The 19,581-nt window shown below is 41.3% G+C and overlaps 1 protein-coding gene across 6 annotated transcripts in view; it reads left to right on the top strand.

Annotated features, from left to right (window-relative positions):
- The window catches only part of ARID1B (AT-rich interaction domain 1B), a 311,674-nt gene that overhangs the window by 208,129 nt on the left and 83,964 nt on the right, over window positions 1-19,581 (top strand). For all 6 annotated transcript variants that reach the window (XM_072331169.1, XM_072331165.1, XM_072331166.1 and 3 more), the window contains one exon: window positions 5,488-5,731. In XM_072331169.1, coding sequence (XP_072187270.1) covers window positions 5,488-5,731 — 244 coding nt within the window. The remainder of the gene's footprint in view (window positions 1-5,487; window positions 5,732-19,581) is intronic.

Genomic DNA, 19,581 nt, shown 5'->3' with positions numbered 1-19,581 from the left:
GTTGAAGAAGCATGTGAGGTCCTTTCCTTACTCATGTCTCAGTAAGCACCAGTGTCTAAGGATGTGTGTGAAGGAGGACTGCTGTGCCTGGCTGAGGTCTGCAGCATCTCAGTGTGGGAGGAGGCAGCGGGGGCTGCTGGGCACAAAGGGGTTTCCCTGGCACTCCCTGTGGCCCCGGTGCCTGCGCCTTCTCCCAGTGGAGGCTGTTAGCTCAGTGTTGTCTAGACAATGTGACCAGCAGGTCCTTTGGAAGGCTTCTTGAAACGTGCTATTATAGGCCACTTTGTGATGAAAAGAGGCCTTACAAATATCTTCAAATTTAAGCAGCGCCATTGTGGGATTTTTCTTTGTGTGCGGGTGTGTGTTTGTCAGCCAAATCATTTGTTCAAAGTTAATCTCAGTTACAGAGTGTATTGTTCATAATCCCCCACGGTCCCAAAACAATAGCAGAATGGATGTCTACTTGAATGTATATTTACATACTTAAATGTAAAATATGTTGGTTTGTATATATAATTTCACTTTCAAAGTGGTGATTTGTTTTGAGGAGATGGATATTTCCTGCGGGATTCTGTCTTGTAAGCAGTACTGTCCTCCAGCCCAACAGTCCAGCATGGAGATCTGAGCCAGGTGGCAGCGGCTCTGACCCTGCAGGCAGCTCTCCAGTACAGCTCTGTGCTGGGATGTGTGCTGCTATGAAACTGAGGGCCGGCAGGCCGTGATCCTCAGCTTATTTGAGACCATGGGGGCTGTGCGTCTTTACTTGTAGTATCTTGTAGTATCTGCAGAATACCTTGGCTTTCCTTCTGCTCCCTGAGCAAGAGGAGACTGATAGGCAATAGCCAGGAAGTTGAGGTAGTTCCCAGGTTGTACACACTATGTAGAAACCCCCAGACCACAGCAACCTGTCAGTGAATTTAGCTATCATTTAGCAGCATAGGACCTTAGTGAGGTGCTGCTGGGTGTCTGCTGGATCTGTTGTACACTTCTCTGTTTTGCTGACCTCGCAGAAGGTTCTCATCATTTTTCAGCTGTAGGTATCAAGCAGGGGATTCCTTTAGTAAAGTCTCATTTATGTTTTAGGGCTGCTGGGACACTCTTGAGCAAAACCAGCAGCTGCACAAGATGTTCGCAGTGTACTTTCTTTTGCTTCACAGTGAGTGCTCTTTTCCTGTCATGCTGTGTAAAATCATGGTGTTGTTCCTTCTTATTGTAGTCTCCTTTTTGCTGTTCATTGAATCTAGGACTATTTCTTGGTTAAGTTACTGTATTGTATTATTACATGGAACTTTCTGTGTTTACCTTGTGCTCTGCTTGTCAGTAACTTTGGGTTAACTTCCTTCTACTCCTTACTGGCTGCGTTGCCAGTGAGTGAATTGGTGTGCTGTTGCAAGTGGCTCTCTTGTCAGGCTGATAAGATCACACCACCAGGAAGGCATCACATTATAATCCTGAGCACAATGAGATCCTGTTCATTTTAGCTCTTGTACTTGTCACAAGGACAAGAATAAAGGTTGTGTATGGGTGGAAGGTGAGGCTAGAAGTGAAGATAGTGAAAGATAAAACACTTAGCTGAAAGAAAGAAATCCTGCACTGGGACATTATGGTTTCTAATCAAAGTATTATCTAGAAATGAAATTTGAAAGCTGGTTGGGATGTCCTGATTAATACAGAGCATAACACTGAGAATACAGAATGTTGGTAAGGGTTCGTGACAGAGCGGGGGAGGAAATATGTCCTCTATTTTTCCTTAGATGTGATATCAACATTTGAAAATACAGTCATATCAACAGGCAAAAGTACTAAGATTATTCTACAAGAAATAGGTCTGTATAACAAGTGGTTTCTGGTAATTCCAGACTTGCTATATTTTACTCAGAGAAACTAGTGCTTTCCAGATAGAACCTCTGAAAAGAGGAAAATTTAAGACTTGCCTTAGGGTACAGGGACTTCAGCCCCTTAAAAGAATCCCTGCAATTACCTTACCTGCCAACTTTCCAAGAAGATAAATGGAGGCACTGTAGCTTGAAGGTGCCTTGGTTTGAATGAGATGCAGTAAGTAAGGTCTCTCTGTTCTTTACAGGAATCATAGATCTGATAGTACTTATAAAAGAAGAATAGAGTTGGTGCCCTGCTGACTAAATTGTCCTCTAGAGGAGTATTAGTTACAGAGCTTCTTTGTTAACTAGGCTGTATGCTTAAACCACTGTGAATTTCTCTTATTAGCAGGCTTTTTAATAGCTTTACATAGGGATATGCTAAGTAAATGCAGGTATATCTGTATAATTTACGCATATGATGTGTACGTGTACAATGCCTTCTATGTAAATAAAAGTTTGTGAAGTGGAAATTGCACAATTTCATTACTGTTCTGCTACACTAAAGAAAAACACAAGCATTAAAATACTGATAATAGGAGAACAGTAAGCCAACCTCTGCTCTTTTGGTCTGGGTGCTTCCCATAAAGTCTTTCTTCTACTTTTTAATTTCCCAATTAGCTCTTGTGCATAACAGGGGTGTTTCTAAAGCCTTTGTATGCTGGAAATTCCCCAGTTGCTCACCTGTTTGTACTTGTACCTTGAAAGATGAAGTAAGCCTATGAAGCGCCTGTTTGTAAAGAGTACACAATAATGGTTTGCAAACCATCCTGGACAGAATGGCTGATAATTCTCATTTACCCCATGGCAACACAACGTAAATGTTGTATAGTATAGTCCAGGCACTTAAATGGACAGCAGACCTTTGGTACGGTCCTGGGAGCAACCTTATTATCAGCTGTCACAGTTGATGTGATCAATACCGTTGCTATGATAACCTCCTCAGCAGAGGAGCTGGCTGGATGTTGATGTGCTCTCCCCAGCCACAAAAGGACATCCTTCTGCACGCGTGCGTGCAGCGCAACAGGGCCTGTGTTCATTGCAGGAGGGTGGCATAGCCCCGTGCTGGCATCCTGTGAGCTTCCTTCTTTCTTTTCTGCTTTTATGAATGAGTTGCGTCAGGTTTGCAAGGAAATCCCTTGAAGGCATGCACTTGAGGAAACGCCTGGGACGTGTCAGTCACTCCACCCCCACAGGAGATTAGCAAAATGAGAAGTCATAATGCGACCTGATGGAAAAATGAACTTAGTTCTTGTCCCCACGTTCTTCCACATGCACGCTCAGCATGTCAGGGAGGTGCTGGGGGGGAACTGTCAAGTTGTGCCTTGATCTCCGCTCGGCCGATAATTTCATCACGGACGCTTCTAACTGCTTCATGGTTTTTCTCATTTTGGTTTGTTTGTTTTTCAAGTACTTTGTGGCTTACCGAAGCATATGAAAGCTTTAATCCAAACACCATTTAAAAAACTTAGTTATTCTAAACGCAAAGCCGTATGTTTTCTATATCTTTTATCAGCTGGGTGCCTATCTACTTTTTTACACAGAATTTGTGTTTGTTTTGAATAGGCCCTTTTTTGCTGCATTTGGCTTTTGGAGTTTGATTATATGCTTTTCAGCAGCGTTTGTTTTATCAGCACTTCCTGCAGCATTCGTTCCACATTACGACAGCAGAGATTTGATTCCTTATAAAAGAATACCGTGTGATGTATGGAAAAGCAGTAATTGCTTACCTGTTTGTCAGATACGTTCTACTGCAAACACTTCCGCCGTCACTCAGTGTAGTACCAAGCAGTGTTATTTCTTGTTTACATTTTCTACAGTAAACAGATTCAAAAAGGAAACAGTGAAAATAGTTTATTTGCCAGCATCACATCACAATCAGATTTCCATTTATAGGGACTTGGAACTATTCTCTGGTGAATGCTGAGTTCACACATAAATTAAGTTTGAAAACTTCAGTCTTTGTTTTCTGTACGCCTAATGAAATACAAGTACAATTTTGTGCTTGTCAGAAAAAGCAGAATTAACCTGTAGTGAGAGTTGCGCCTGGAGTGTTGTGTTTAATGCACATTTGGGAGTAAGGGCCATGAGGTGTGCTGTAGAGAGCTAAGCTGGGCCAGTTGTATTTATGTACACCTTTATGCATGAGGAGGAATAACGCGTAACATTCTAGGTGGCTTTTTATGAATGTTACTGGTGCTTGAAGTGCTAATCCTACTATTTCCGTGCCTTGGAAGACTGACTGTCTATTAGGGGAGGCTAACTGTGAGCCTCTTGTGATGGAGATCAGGCAGCATTCTTACTCTGAATGCACCACTTTGACTTTTGTCCAAGTTCTGTAATTTCTAAAAATAACTTTATTTTTGTTATGAAAATTAGGCAGCAGTTAGTCCTTGCTTCTTGAGCTCTTTGCCCAGGCAGAGCCCAGCTGTCTTTGTGTTCCTCAGATGCCTGGCCCCGTTGTCTCCAGAGGAAATGCTGGCATGAGTCAGACAAATGAAATCACTGTCAACCAGAGTAGCATGCTCTGTGTCATCCCAATTATTTGAAGCCCCAAAGGTCAATTCATGACTTGCTTTATATGTGAAATAGCTCTCTGCCTTAGTTCACTAATAGAAATAGCAGTGTGTTCCTTGGCTTGCGTCTTGCCAAGTAGTGACAGAAGCACAGCTACTTTTATCATGCGATCTTCTTGTCATGCTTAGGAATTAACATTCTTTCCTGAAAGTTAGAGGACACGTCACAGCATTCCTATTTTTTCACATCGGATTTTACAGTGATTTAAAACCAAACTAATCCCACAGATTCAAAGATCGGTGTAACCAGCTTTATGAGATATGCCCGGCAACTTGTAGTTAGAATTTGGAAGTGCGTTGACCAGTGGAGGAAATTCCTCGTCAAAGACATTGAAAAATGCAAGAGTTTTGAAGTGAAAAGGAGCAGCTGTTTTGCAGTATACTCAGATAAAACTGGAGAGAAACTGTGAACTGGGTGCTGGTCAAACTTGTGTTGGATGGAAATACAGAAGCAGCCTTCCTTATTCTCAGTTGGCAGATGGGTTCTGGGTTGCTGGTGAGGGCAGGGCGTTGTTGTTTTCCCTCTTCTGCAAGGTGAAGGACTCAACGCAAATATTATGAGGGCTGCGTATTTTACACTCTTCTTCTGACATTTTGTTGATGGTTTAAAGAGTGAAGTATATAAACTGTGATTCTAATGGGAACAATCCCAAACATGAAATACCGTGTGGAAGTGAAATTGATAACTCATTTTTATTAGCCTTCATAGGCTCGGGTAGAATTTGTGGGATTAATTCTGAAAGCATAATCCAGATGGAAAAGGTTAAATTCAGTGCTGAGGGAATTTGGTTCCAATTCATTTGTTACCGTTGCTTGTTTGTTTTCTCAAAAGAATTAGAGATTAAGTGGAGAATTGTGCATACTATCCTAATTTACTGACATCATTTAACCACATGAACCAGCACTAAAGAAAACCTCTTAAGTTATCTATTGTAGTAAGTAAACAAGGATACGTGGTCACCATGTCAGTTTTTATGTCTTATGGTTTGTGTGTTAGTTCTTGCAACTAATGTATTTCTTCCATTTTTCCTCAGGATTTGTCTGGATCCATTGATGATTTGCCGACTGGAACTGAAGCAACACTGAGCTCAGCTGTTAGTGCATCAGGCTCTACAAGTAGCCAAGGGGAGCAGAGCAACCCTGCACAGTCTCCTTTCTCCCCTCATGCTTCACCACATCTCTCTGGCATCCCCGGGGGCCCATCGCCTTCCCCTGTAGGCTCTCCTGTTGGAAGCAACCAGTCTAGGTCTGGTCCCATTTCTCCAGCAAGTATTCCAGGTAAGCTTGTTCCAACAAATACAGTTAATAGATGTATAATTATATACTAAAAATACTTCTAGATAGATAGTTCATAATTCTAGGAGAATTCTGCGTTTTTAGTGTCATCTTCCCTTAAGAAATGCATAAATAGATAAGGGATAATTTCACCTTCCAGGTCTGTCCTCAGAGCTCTCAAAATTCTGAACTTGACTCCACGAGTGTTTTTGTTAAGTGTCTTTTTCATGGCCCGGTTCAGACAACTACTACTGTTTTTATGTGTTTGGTTCATGTGTCATTTATCTATCACATATTTACAGGATCCCTTTTCTATTTTTACTGCGTATTTTTGTTGTCTTTTGCTCTTGGAGTTGTGTGATGACTTGTGACCCTTAGCACAAGGCGTAGATTTTTCAGCTTTGTGTTATGATAGTGGAATTTAGAAAATAAGTGTGAAATTTCTTATGAGATCTTAATTAATATTTGCAAAGATCAACACATTACTAGGAATCCAGCCCCACGTTTGTGTTATTTTGTGTTATGTTTGCCACTCGCTCTCCTTTGACAGTGTTGGTACGGTATCACCTGTGTATATTCAGAAAATTGTGAAAATCTTCTAAGGTACTCAAGAAAAACAAAAAGGATATTTGGTATTTCACATGGATTTGTTCTCTTTCTGATTCTCAATTCTTTTATTGTTTTCTGACATTCTGAATGCTAGAGAAACTCCAGGTAGTTGGACAGCTCTGGCATTCTCTGAGATGACATCAGTTGCTGACAAAAGCACAACAAATCAGTATGAAGCTCAGTTAAAAGGAGGAGAAATTGCCACGTTTTATCATTAGATGTGCTGTAGACCAAATGCAAGTTAAGATGCAGTGAGCAGTATGTGTTTTGGTATTCCATACAGAGGTTAAACCAGGAAAATGTCCATGCCTATCTGTATACAGAGGTCAAACTAGATAAGCAAAGGCAAGTAAGCTCAGTGCACTCATGCTAGTTGCATCTGAAATGAGTGTGTCAAGCCCTGATACAGTGGGCATGTCCCATAGTCATTTCTTTTCACTCAAGCCTCTCTTGCTGGCAGCATGTGCTCAGGTGGGGCAGGAAGAGCAGGAAAAGTGACAAGACAGAAGCCTCTTCATTACAGGCAGGATGGTGACCTTGTATTTGTTGTGCATCTCCCACTGTGCAGTATAGAAACTGTTCCCTGTTACTGAGTGAAGTCAAACAGTCCACCTAGCTGGAAAGATAACTGTTCCCACAGTCTAAGCCAATCCTTGCACTTCATAATCAGGTCCCTATTAGGTGGCTTTACGGGAAATCTTGACTTCCTTCCTGTCCTGTCTTAGCATGTAAACTAGGATTCTCATTTCTTGGAATGCTCTCAGCTTGATTCGGTTTTGACCATCTCTAAACAGTCAGATTTGGGCAAATAAATTGATTGATATTTTAGCTGCCGGATTGATGAGTAGAGGAGGAGCATTGTGAAGGTGAAAATAGCTTTATTGTAGCCATGACAGAAAAGGATGTGAGCAGGATGATTTGTAGTAACTTTTATCAAACCAGTTAATTTCTTTGGGGTAAAAATAGAAGAGGTGTGGGCTGGAAGGTCAGAATCAAAGTCACTTCTCTTCATCTGAGCCCAGATTTTTGTTTCTATTGCTGACCTAATGAAAAGTGTTAGCTCTTCATAGAAACTGTGTCACCAGTTTGAATGCAAATTTTCTGGTCTGTTGTGGTAACACAAAAGACATCTCAGGAAGTATTTTTTATGAATGGCACTTAATCGAAATTGCCTGCCACTGATTCTCTGGCGTGGGCAACCTTCCTCTCTATCTGTTTTGATAAAGGTGAGCTCTCAGTTGTGAGCTAGAGCACTGCTGTCTTCTGAGGAAAACCAGGCAGCTTCATTAGTTCTGTTGTTGCTGTTGCTTTTCTCAGGCTACAAAATAGAATGAGTAAAACTGCTATTTAAAACCCAGTGACTTGTGGGACGCTGCTGGATGCTCAGATTTCCAGGCCAAGTGAACTCCACTGTGCTCATCGTTTCTCCCCATTCACCTAACTGCTTTCCCACCATTGTGCTTCATTACTAGGACTTTATAGGCTTCTTCATCTGCTGTATTCACAGGACACTGGCAAAAAGTAATACAGAGCTTGTTTGCATTTCTCTGGGCTGCTTGCAGTGGTCAGGTTGTGGCTGTTTTTGAACATATACTGTGTAATGTAGCATCTCTCCTTTAATAATTTTCTTCCACTCCTATTTTCCTCTTTCTTCTCACCCTACCCTTGTTTGTTCTGACCTCATTCCTCTCCTATTACCTCCTGCAATGTTGTGCCACAGCTTCTCCGTGTGACATAGATTGGCTCTTTCAATCATTCTCTCTCCAGCAAGTCATTGTAAAATGAGCAGCTGTTGTGTTGCTGATAGCTATGGCTAGGGAAAGCCAAAATGTTGCAGGGGGTTCTTGGTGGGAAGGTCTTTAAAATAAAGGTGTTGCTTTCCCAGGGTTTACTGGAAGAGGCATCCTTTTCCTCATGCCTCCTTCATTGCAACAGAATTGACAACTAATTTAACATCAAAAGGGCAGGAAAACAGACAGCCCCCTATTAAACCTCCCAAATGGCTGATTCGGTTCCACTGCCTGTTTAAGCTGCCCACTACAAATCTGTCTTGCCGTATTGCTTTCTGTCACATTGTGAATTTCATGGGAATGGACTGGCACAGGCAACACTGGCATTGGCACGTCTCTAGCTCAGTGGGCATTTCCTTCCTGTACACTGAAATACCGGACAGATATTTTGTGCAGAAAGTGGCACGCATATACAGCCTTTGTCTCCTTTTCCATTACTGGAATATATCAGGGAGAATAACCTCTAAGAGCAGAAAAAGCACCTTTGGCTTGTTTTGTTTTGAGAGGGTTTTATCTCAAAGGGGTTAACACTTCCCTTTCCAACACACTTCTGTTAGAGGACTGAAATCTTACTCTTTTACAATTTTTAATGATGTAAAATGGTATTCTGATGTCCTCATAAGTGATTCACTGTTCCACTTTGCCAGAATTCCTGATCTCTTTATTTTGTAGCCATCTTCGTAATTAGGGTTCGTGTTCTTCCAAAAAACGAGATGTGATGCCCTGCGCTGCTTTAGGTCTCTTTAGCCGTGCCTGATTCAACCCTAAACCATTAGTGGAAGCTGACACAGCACGTCATCAAAATGCACCGCTGTTGCCAGAAGACCTAGTGGATGTTAATTTCACTTCATTTTATTTTATTTTTTAGCTTCCTGCCCAACCATTCCGGTTTACCAACAAAGCAAAAATGTAAATACACTAAACTCCACTTTCTCCCCCTCTTGCATCCCCAGTTTTGATCTCGGTGGCCAAAGGCTTTTGTCAGCTCTTTCTCCCTTGTGGTGTAAGCAGCAAACATTTTTAATATTAAGAGTTGTGCTGAAGATTGCTGATAAGCCAGGGATCGCTTAACATGTGACGGATGAGCAGATTTTGTGTGAGTTAATAGATTATATTATTTTTAAACCCCTGCAGTAATTTTTATTTGTCTAGAAAATAAGAGTATGCCGTACTAATAATCAGCAGCAAATGCTGCCTTCAGAAATTACAGTGTATAAGTATTTTTTTTACATACATCAGTATCTTGACGTACACTTTCAATATATTTTAGGTTACTCTCTGAACAAGCGAGCTTATTTTCACTCTGCAAAGCATAACTGCTCTGTAGCTTTTACTGTTACTATTATACCAATGTCATCTTTTATAAAGGAGTTGGAATTTTCAGGAAGAAATCCATGTGTGGATACTCTCACTTAGGGATGCCATTGTCAATCTTCTTGATTTATGCTGACCGGTGGTCAGCACCCTCCTCTGATTAAAATTACCCCAGATCCTTAATTCTGGTAATTATATAAGGCAGTGGGTGTGTTCCATTCTGCGATCAGCTCTGCTCTCTTCAAACCAGGGGTCTTTCCTTCCTAAAGTGCTCAGAATTACAATAGCACTACAGGAGAAACTGGAGGAAAAGGGATATGGGGGTGTCCAGAGAGTGCTTTAACAAGAATTCTTCTTTCAGTGTATGTGTAAGGAGGTGTGTGGGCAGACTAATGGTGTAAATGGTCACAGAAGAAAAAAAAAAAAAGTAATGGTTAAACTATTGTAGTCTTAAAGTTAGTGCTAAAATCAGAGCGGGGCAGTGGTTTATTTCATGCTATGTAAAAGGAGAAACCATAGATTTGTACTGTATGCGGGAGGGGCTGCAGCAAGACAAGCTGATGACACCGGTTGTGCTTTAAACAAGAATCTGGAAAATTTTGTCTTGGCACGGAGCTATTCCACGTGCTTGCTCCATTGACCGCCACTACTGGTATATCACAGAGCATGGACCCTTTTCAAAGATTGAGGGAGAGAAGAGTACCATACAAAAGTGAATTTGTAATGCTGAAGTTTTACAGATACTTCCACATAATTGCAAAACAAGAAAGAGGATTAAATCCTTTTGAAATGGACATGGTCCCCCTGTCTAGAAGGATTATTTTAACACATACATCAATATTTTCCCCCTCGGCTTCTCCGGAGGCAAAAACCTTGCAACAAGCTGTTGCAAGGAAGATGCATGCTGTTCGTTGGCATTCACACCAGAAAAAATACAAAACAAAAAAATGCCATTGACGTAGCTGTGTTCTTAATCACTGCTGCTGCACGAAGTATCTATTCAGCAGTTTTGCAAATCTAAAATGCTTACGAATGAAATACATAAATGTTTCATATAAAAATCACTTAAACCTCTTTCTTTGAAGAGTTTGGACAATATTTCTGATTTTTCCTTTTTTTTTTTTTTTAGGAGGAAGTAAAATAGGTAAATTGTAGGCCCCTCTTTTTGCTTTTTGGAGGAAATTCTGATTCTGGGATATGAAGCAGCTGACTTATGCTGTCTATTAGAATTCAGCCTGGGTCACCACTGATTAACAATCTGTTGTCCCAAGGCGTTGTGAAATAAGCAAATAGTCTCAGTGAAGTTTCCTGAGGAGAGCCCGTGCTCCAGAAGGCGCTGTGAGAGCTGCTCTCCTGCTGCAGTCTGGCCAGAGAGATCATAGAGGGAGGGGGGCCTCTCTGCAGAGGTGTTCTTCCCAGAACAGGTGCAGGAAATGAAATGAGACACAAACATGCTGTTCAAGTTCCTCCTGTTGTATTTTCTTTACAACAGAGGGTATTGTATTCCAGAACCACCAACCTGCTGTTTTTCATCATCTTGGAGTTAAGCTTCGGATAGAAAATCAACAAACAAAAAGATGACCAAACCCATTGTGCACTGGGTAGGGGCTTTTAGGGATAGTTTTTATTTTTTTTGTTATGTTTTCATTTGTTTAATACCCGATCTATCAGTGTTTGTATTTCATAGTCAGACATTTCAGTGTTGGGTTATAATCACTGTGCGAGAGAGTGATGATAAACCAAGGCCCCATCGATGGATCATGCTACAGACCCACGGGGCACAGCATCCAGCACCCTGCAAACCAAACCCTTCATGTGAACGTGTCCCTGAGGGACGCACATCCCATGGCCATGCTTTGTCCCTTGCACTGTTGGTCTCTCTTTGGCCCTGCTGGGGCTGTTTCCACCACCCTGGCCACATGCCCTGGCAGCATGCATGGGGCAGGCTGCCTCCTGCAGCCCCATTCACGCTGTGCTTATGCACATCCACCTGGAGAAAGGCGGCTGTTGAAACTGAATTAAAATCTTTGCATAATTATGCGTGTGTTCTGGTTCACAAAGTAAAATTCTATCATTCTTAGCAGAACTGATAGGATTTGTAGGTAAACTTGGTTTTAATTTTGGATGCATACTTCAAGGCCATCATTGGTTTATTCTTGTTTAATGTAATGTATATTCGTTTACTTTTTTGAGACCCACTTAGATTTTTGTCAGATTTAAGATAATATGTATTGGATTCTTAAAGTTCAGTTTTTTTCTTTTTCTGTGGTTATTTGACTACACATAGATCCTCTTTACCTCTTTCCCTGTGTTGCAAATAGTGCATTGAGTACTATCATAAGTGAACAAGTTGTCTTTCACTGCCTCACCCATTGCAGTATTAAGCAGTGACTGATGAATAAATGGGAAAAGCCTCTAAAAAGAACTACCTGGACAGGTACGTGGCACAGCCCTCCTTAGAGAAGGAACCTCAGCAACTGCAAAGGCAGCTTGAGTTACTATCAGCTACAGAAGAGACGTTTAGCTTCAAAAGGAGAACATTTCTAATACTTGTGAGTAATATTTTAAAAAGATTAATGAAAAACAAGGCATTCTCTCTCTAGGGATGGAGTTTGTGCAGGTTGAGCTGTGGAGAGCTTCAAACAGCTCTCTAACAGCTCCACTCTGCAGGTAGATGCTGAGCTTGAGATGCCAAGTGGGCCTTCAGAAAGTAAACAGAGAACATCAGTGGTCTGTGAGTGCAAACGTTCCTGTTTGCTCCCCATCTCCAGATAGCAGTGGACTCAAATTATTGTGATGTGTTGATTGATTACAGCAGTTAAGTTTCTTAGTAATCAGTTTCATCACTTATTCTCAATTCACACTTGCACCTTTGATTTCTCTTCCACAACAGGGTGATGTGGGTTGTCGTTGACTAATGAAGAACAGAATTGGTTTCGGCATGAGACAAACGGAATGCCGACACCAATCCCAAAATGCATTAATCTTTAATAATCCACATCTGCATGTTTATAAATGATAGAACCAGGGGTTGCTAATGCTGATCGTCCTCCTTCCAAACAGAAAGTGACACAGCAGCAGTGGCTGCGGGCTGGGTGCTCGGCTGCCAGCCGCCTGCCTGACCTTGCAGAACCACAGGGAAGTCGTGAGCTGTTGAAATGCATGACGAGTTGCTTCCACACTGGTGTGCAGAGCTCCTTGCTGCTGGGCAGGCCAAAGTGTGGCAGGATGGATCTTGTCTGTGGGGAAAGCAGCCCCAGCATTGGTGGAGGCAGGTTGCCTCCAGGTGCCTTCAGTCTTTGTGCACTCACATCGCCATTTTCTTCCCCGAGAGCAGCGCTGGCTGTGCAGCATGCGTTTTGATGCAGAAGGAAGAAGTACAGATCAGCTGAGGAGGGTATTTTTCCTTTCGAGGATAGCATTAATGAGAGCGCATGCATTTTACTACTAAAATGCCTATTAATCACAGGTGATGGAGTAGTACAAGAGGTAGCAGGCAGGCCTAGCAAAATAGCTCATTGCCACATACCAGCTCTGCTCCACTTTCCACCTACCTGCCTGAACTTGAGAGGCTTGGGAGCAGGGAGGAGTGAAACGCATCAGAGACAACGCCACCAGATGGTTAATATTGATCTTGAACAGTTCTTACACAGAGCGAAGTCAAGGAAAAAGGAATACAGATAAGAAACAGCACTTTCATTTCCTATTTACCTTTTCTTTGGTATCTTGCATGATTTTACACTGGAAATACTATAAATGAAAGTTGAGAAACAGTTCTGTTAAAATTTGGCAATATTAAAATTAGGAGTGAAGGTTTCTGTCAGATGGCAGATACTGGAAGTGTATGTCTGCTCTACATATCTCCGGCTTCTCAGGCTCTACAAGAAGCAGACACTACTATGAGGGATGGTTTGGAGAAGAATTCTCTTTGTAGTTATGACTGCAGTGCAGAGAATGAACACTGATAATGGAAAATTATTTCTTTGGGAACTTGGATTTATTTCCCAAATTGAATTATTATGTTTTTAAGTTTCAGGTGCGTGACAAGATAGGTTTCATTTGTGGAAGAAATGAGCAAAATATAGTGAGGAAATGTACCCTGTCCTTTGTTGAGAGCTTTTGGTTATTTAGCACTTGTTTCAATAACAATTTAATATTCTGTTTAATTGACATTTTATAAAGAAATTGAGAGTATTTTTTCTCTAGCTGAAGCATATGCTTTTTGCATTAACGAACATGTAATGTCACATCCCGAGTAATTACCAATGACTAAATCCAAGCAGTCTTTCAGTCTAAATGCAGGCTAAGCTGTCATTTTTGTGAAAGACTTAAAGGGACAGTGTAAAAAATACAGTATGTTTACAGGATTTGGATCATTCGCTAAAGAACACAAGCACTTTTTCTTGATGTTTTACACAGATTTCAGAGAACGGGACCCTCAAAAATCCTGGGGTTCACAGAGATGGGAGAGAATGTACTTGGCAAGTTGCTAACTTCGCCCATGCTGCCCCTCCTGCCCCAATTTGCTCTGTGCTCTGGAGGGAGGTGGTGGCACAGAGTGCAAAACATGTGGCGGGGCAGTTGAATGAGACTCGGGGAAAAAAACGAAGTCAGTGGCTGAGCTTTGAAGAGGTTTCTCTAGTGAGGAGCAGCAAGTGAGCGGGGAAAAAAGGAGCGAGCGCCTCATCTAATCTTTCTCATGGGGACCCAGGTGGACAAATTGGCAACCCTGTTCACAGCCCTCCCCCTCTCTCCTTTGTACCGTAAGAACTGCTAATCGGATCCATGCTGCTGCAACTGTGGTTAGTTATTAACAGAATAAAAGCAGATTTCTTCAAAAGAACGGGTTGGGGAAAACGGCTATACAAAATTGCAAGGTTGTTAGAATCTTAAATGCACAGCGGTCGATTTTTTCCTATTCTGAATTATACGATGAATACAGTCTTTCATCTGTCACTGTGCCCGTTTCTTCAGAAGGCAGCCAAACATTAAGCTTCTCAAACAAAAAAAAAGTGTTTGAAAGAGGAAAAATATTGGGGAGGTGGAAGAATAGGGAAACGAGGAGGAGAAATCAGGTTTTGTTTTTATTAATTTGGCCTAGTGAGAGAAATAGGAGTTTGCTGCTTCTATTCAGCTCCCGCGCCTCAGCCTCCATCAGCCACCATTTCTGAATGCAGGGATTAGGGAAGACTTAACTGGTTGCTATCCTGGGCTGTGCGGTTCTGGATTGGCCTCCAGCAGAAACATAGTGTGCTGCGAGCTCTCCTGAGCTTAATGGAAATAATGCATCAAATGAGTGTGGAGTTAGGCAGAAAGGTGAGAGCCGAAAGAATTTGATCCCCTGAAATGAAACTTCTCATAACTGTAAAGCGAAATAAAAGGGCGAGGGTGGGTGTTATTGAGGATAGGGAAGCCGTGATCCCTGGGTTTAGGCTGACTTATGCCTTCACTTATATAAATAAATAAATGCGGTGTCCTTAATTTTGCGGGGCTCTAGTGCCTTCCTGGTTTGCAGCAGGATTTGGGGATTTGTTGGAGAGGAATCCTTGTTGTTGGGCAGACAGGTGCTCTCTGTGGCCCACTTAAAATCCGTTTGTATTTGGATGAATCGCGCTCTTCTGAAAATTTCCACCAACAGCCAACTTTGGGCTTCTTGCCAAAATATCAGGGAAAAAGAATCTGTGATGCAGCAGCACAGTGCTCTGGTCCAAACGCCAAGGTGGCTCCTGGATGGAACAGATGAAATGGGGCCTCATGCCACTGCTGCTGCTGCTCCCCTCCCTCCCGAGCAAAAGATGCCTTTGCTTGCAGGGCAGTATGTGCTTTCCTGCAACTTGGCACTCAACCCATTGTCAGCTCAGGTAGTGCTAGCAATTATTTCACTTCATACTAGGGTGTTTCTTACACGTCTTCATACCTTACTTGGGGGTTACGCAGCCTGGGAATAGTACTTGGATGTCCAGTTTGCCAGATGCCATCTTCAGCCACGTACTTCTCTCCTTTTGTTGTTTTGTTTTTTTTTTTTTCCTGTAATATAACGCAAAACACAGAGGTCCATAATACAATGAATTATTCTGTAGTGAGGGTGACATTTGGATGGTGTTCCATAAGTAATACCTTGGGACCACGCGCTGAATAATGAGGATGAAACAAGATATCAAATAGCTACCTCATCCTGTCAGTGTCATCTTTGTTTTAGAATTGAATGTTGTATCATGTCAAACAAGTAGCTTCTGATATTGAAATAAAGATGTTTATGTTGTTGCATATATGCAAAGTAAAATTGGATCTGAGGTTCTGAAGGCCACCTTAACTCAGTGTTGCACATTTTTAAATGCAGATTTTAGAAGAATTTAGCACGGTGGTTACAGTGACCTTGCGGAACGTGCTCAGAACCCAATTCTTGATATGTTGCACATAATACAAATAAGCAAGGTAATATAGAGAGTAAATTCTGTGGATAGAAGTCAGAGAATTGTGCACTTAAAGAACAGGACTTTTTTGGTGATTTTATTTTGCATGGCTTGTGTGTGATACCGGTGTATGTTAGCCTGTCCACTGCCTTTGATGCATTTGTAAAGAGACACCATGGCAAATCTGGACCTGGCCTAATAGTATCTTCAATAACTTTGCAGTGCAGAGCATCCATAGATCTGGCTTGACAGCACTCACACTGAAAGCGTCTTTGCATCACTGCAAAAGAGCAAAGCAACTGCTTGTGGTCTCACTTTTAGAAAGCAGTGCATCCTGTGGCCAAAACCATTCCAAGGCTGAAGGGCCCTGGGCTTGTCTGAACTTTCAGGTCTCAGAAAATGCCTGAGTGAGAAGGCAGCAGAGAATTGCCAGAGCTGCTATTGCTTGCAAGGGCTGTTAGCTGCAGTGCGGTACTGAGCAGGGCCAGGAGGCTTGGTTTGGGCACAGGTGCCTGCATTCCCCTCTGAGGTGGTCAGCAATGCCCCAGCTGTTTGGGTAGCCAGAGTATGGGCCTGAAAATCTGAATGGGACCCCATGCTGCTGGCTTTCCGAAGTATCTCTTACCATGTGGAAATGAGGAGAGTGTTAATGTTTTGTGCATCTTAATTTGAGGGATATGCAGACAACCATTGTTTATTATTCAGATGAGTAAGCTGCTTTAAAAATACTGCTGGTACAACAGGAAGCTTGGTTACAATGCATAAATTAAGGGAGAAAATAATCTTTCTTCTTTAGGGGTTATTGGCTTTGTAAGATGAAAGAGGTAACACTAACCACATGACCAGCCTGCCTTTATGCTGCCCATAGAAGAACGTCTTTCCTTTGGGGTCATTTGCACCTCACTTCCAATTTCCTGAAAAGCCCATTTAAAACAATCCCATACAGAAGTCTATTTATGATCTTTCAATTCTGTTCTAGGGATCTGAAATCGAGTGTCCCTTCCGGCCTGTGAGCCTCTGCTGTCACATTAACTGTGATATAATCCCATTATTTTATCAGATTTCATCTTAGTACTCACTAGGTTTCCTGGTCCTCATTATTCCTAAGAGGAAGTTGTTTCAAATTCCAATAATGGTCTGATTATCATCCTAAACGCTGTGTTCTTTTTCTTCCCTGATATTTAGCCACAGATAGAGTTTTAAAACAAAGTCACAGAATTGCAGCTTTACTTTTTGCTGTGCTAAATTATATGCATTCCTTTGGTCTCCTGCCATGCACATAGACATTCTCAGTTCCCATTCCAGTTAGCATTAGGCCTTTTTGGTTTGCACAGAATCACTAGGGTTGGGAAAGACCTCCAAGATAATCTGGTCCAAGTTTTGTGTGCTTGGAGGCTCATTAGCAGCACGCTGGTTTCCTTACCTCTACTGGAAATAATTGTAGTTCATCCTACTAATAGATTTGCTTGATTCAGTGTCGCAGCAAATGTTTAGTTGTAATCATCAATAAATATGTTCAGGTTTTTTGTGTTTGCCTTTTCCCATTTCTAATTGAATATTCTATAGCTTTTCAGTTAGAAAGTGCCTCTTTCTGATCTGTAAGTACAGATTTTTGCATTTTTGTTACTCCAACATCAAACTTGTTCCAGTTTCCTAGGTAGTATTTTGACCATCTATTGTATTGACTACACTTGCCTATCTTGTAGTTAACCCATGTCATTAATACAGTTCTAGGGCTCAATTCCTAAATTAGATTGAGAATTGCCCCAAAGACAAGACCTTCAACTACTGACTTTCCTGCAGCCCGAGCCTGTTGTTCCCCTTCCAGCACAGTCTGTTTCTGTGATCAGTCCCCCTGATCCCCATTTCCCAGTTCCTCACGCATCTTGAAATTCCTGTACTGATATCCATCCTTTCCTCCTTAACCAGTAATTTCCCAGGGGGAACCTGTTATCACTGAAGTGCTTTCTTGATTCAATTGTTCAGGCACAATTCCGTGAGGTATTGTCCAGAGCAGTACAGAGTACCGCTGCTGAGCATCCTCCAGTGTCATTACATTGATGGAAGCAGAGAGCCCTCAGCATGTTTCAAAACGTTACTGATTTGGGCAGTAATTCATCACAAGGACCCCTCCTCAGCAGGATATCAAAGGTCTGCTCTTTCTTGCTATGTTGGCTCTAAGGAATTTACTTTTTACACTTTAACTGCAGATTTCATGGCTATAGTCATAATGCAATCACCATTTAGTACTTTTCACAGACCACCTTTTTCCAGAAGTACAATACAGGCTCTTCTATTTCAAGCATAGGATTTTAAAGTCTCATACAAAATGTTTAAAAGCATTTCTAATGTAAATTCAGAAATAGAAAAACAGCTTAAAACTGGGTTATTAAGTAGTTTAGATTCTCTCACCTCTTTAACTCACTTTGTTTAAAAAATGTATATATATGGATATATAAGATAAGCTCCTGGCTCCAACAACTAATTTTAAGATAGCTATATACATTCTGAAATCATTTATCACCACTCTTATGTTAAATCTAGGTAAATGAACAAGTGTGGCATTGCGTATCCTTTCAACATGCATTTGCTGTGATTTTGCATAATGAAGATACTATGAAATATCTGTAGTGTTTGCTTTGTGTACGTTTTAGCAGGTAGGTTATCTCACCACTGTGGCAACAGTACTATACAAAAAATGGGAAAAGGTCATTCCTGTTTTAACTTGTGTCTGTGTGTTGTGGGGTCAAAGGAGGCAGTAGTCTGTCAGTGAAAAAGAAAATGTATTGTTTTTTAATTCTCTTAAAAAGCTGTAGAATTCATGTTTAAAAAGAAAATAGGTTGTTTTCTTTTGTAGAAGTTTTCCTTCCCTAATAAAATACGAAAGTCTGTTCATGTATTATTTAAGGCGACTTCCAAGGATACCAACTACAATACTGGTTGAAAGGGAGGAGGATTAATATCATTTAAAGGAAAGAAATGAAAAATCTTTAAGGTCATTTCTTTTCTTGACAAAGAAACTTAAAAAGCGTGGCAGACAGGATCTTCAAAGGTTTTTAAAGTCCTGTCATCCTCTTCCAATCAATAGGAGTTAGATACCCAAATTAAGAGTTCAGTTCAAGCCTTCAAAGGTATTTAGGTGCTTAACATCCTTTTACCTTTCACATCACTTCTAAGGATAAAATGGCAGGTTCTCTGGAAATATTTCTGTGCAATGCTTGGCATGTCCAGCATCTGGATAGTTTGTAGCACCGCCCGATCGTTAGCATAACCGCCACTTCTGTTGCGTGTTAATTCCTTGTTAGAGTATACATGGAGGTGTTGTATTGTTTAGGAAATGGTTTACTTTTGTGAAATAATAAAACTTTGGCTTCTGGTTTCTTTCAATTAAGGAAGAAAAAAAAAGAAAACAAGGTCAAAATGAAAAGTTTAAAAAGTGAACTGAAAAAGAGCATGAATATTTACAGAGGCTGTAGACAATTTCAGTGAATTTGTAGAACAGCTGAGTGTGTATTCCAGCGGTTGCAGATGGAAATGATTACTCTAATGATTTCTCTGTAACATGTCATATATGCTCAGCTCTAGAGCTTGACTTTCCCTGTCTGCGCTTGCACATCTGCATGTGTAGGGTTGGGTTCCTGCCAGGTAATTGAACTTACTACCTGTGTAAAAAATTAAAAACTTGCTATAAATGTATTTGGAGTGTGTTGCCTAGTGTAGATTTTCT

Source organism: Excalfactoria chinensis, chromosome 3 (genome assembly GCF_039878825.1).
Source record: "Excalfactoria chinensis isolate bCotChi1 chromosome 3, bCotChi1.hap2, whole genome shotgun sequence".
NCBI lineage: Eukaryota > Metazoa > Chordata > Aves > Galliformes > Phasianidae > Excalfactoria > Excalfactoria chinensis.
This window is presented reverse-complemented; position numbering and strand designations above follow the sequence as displayed.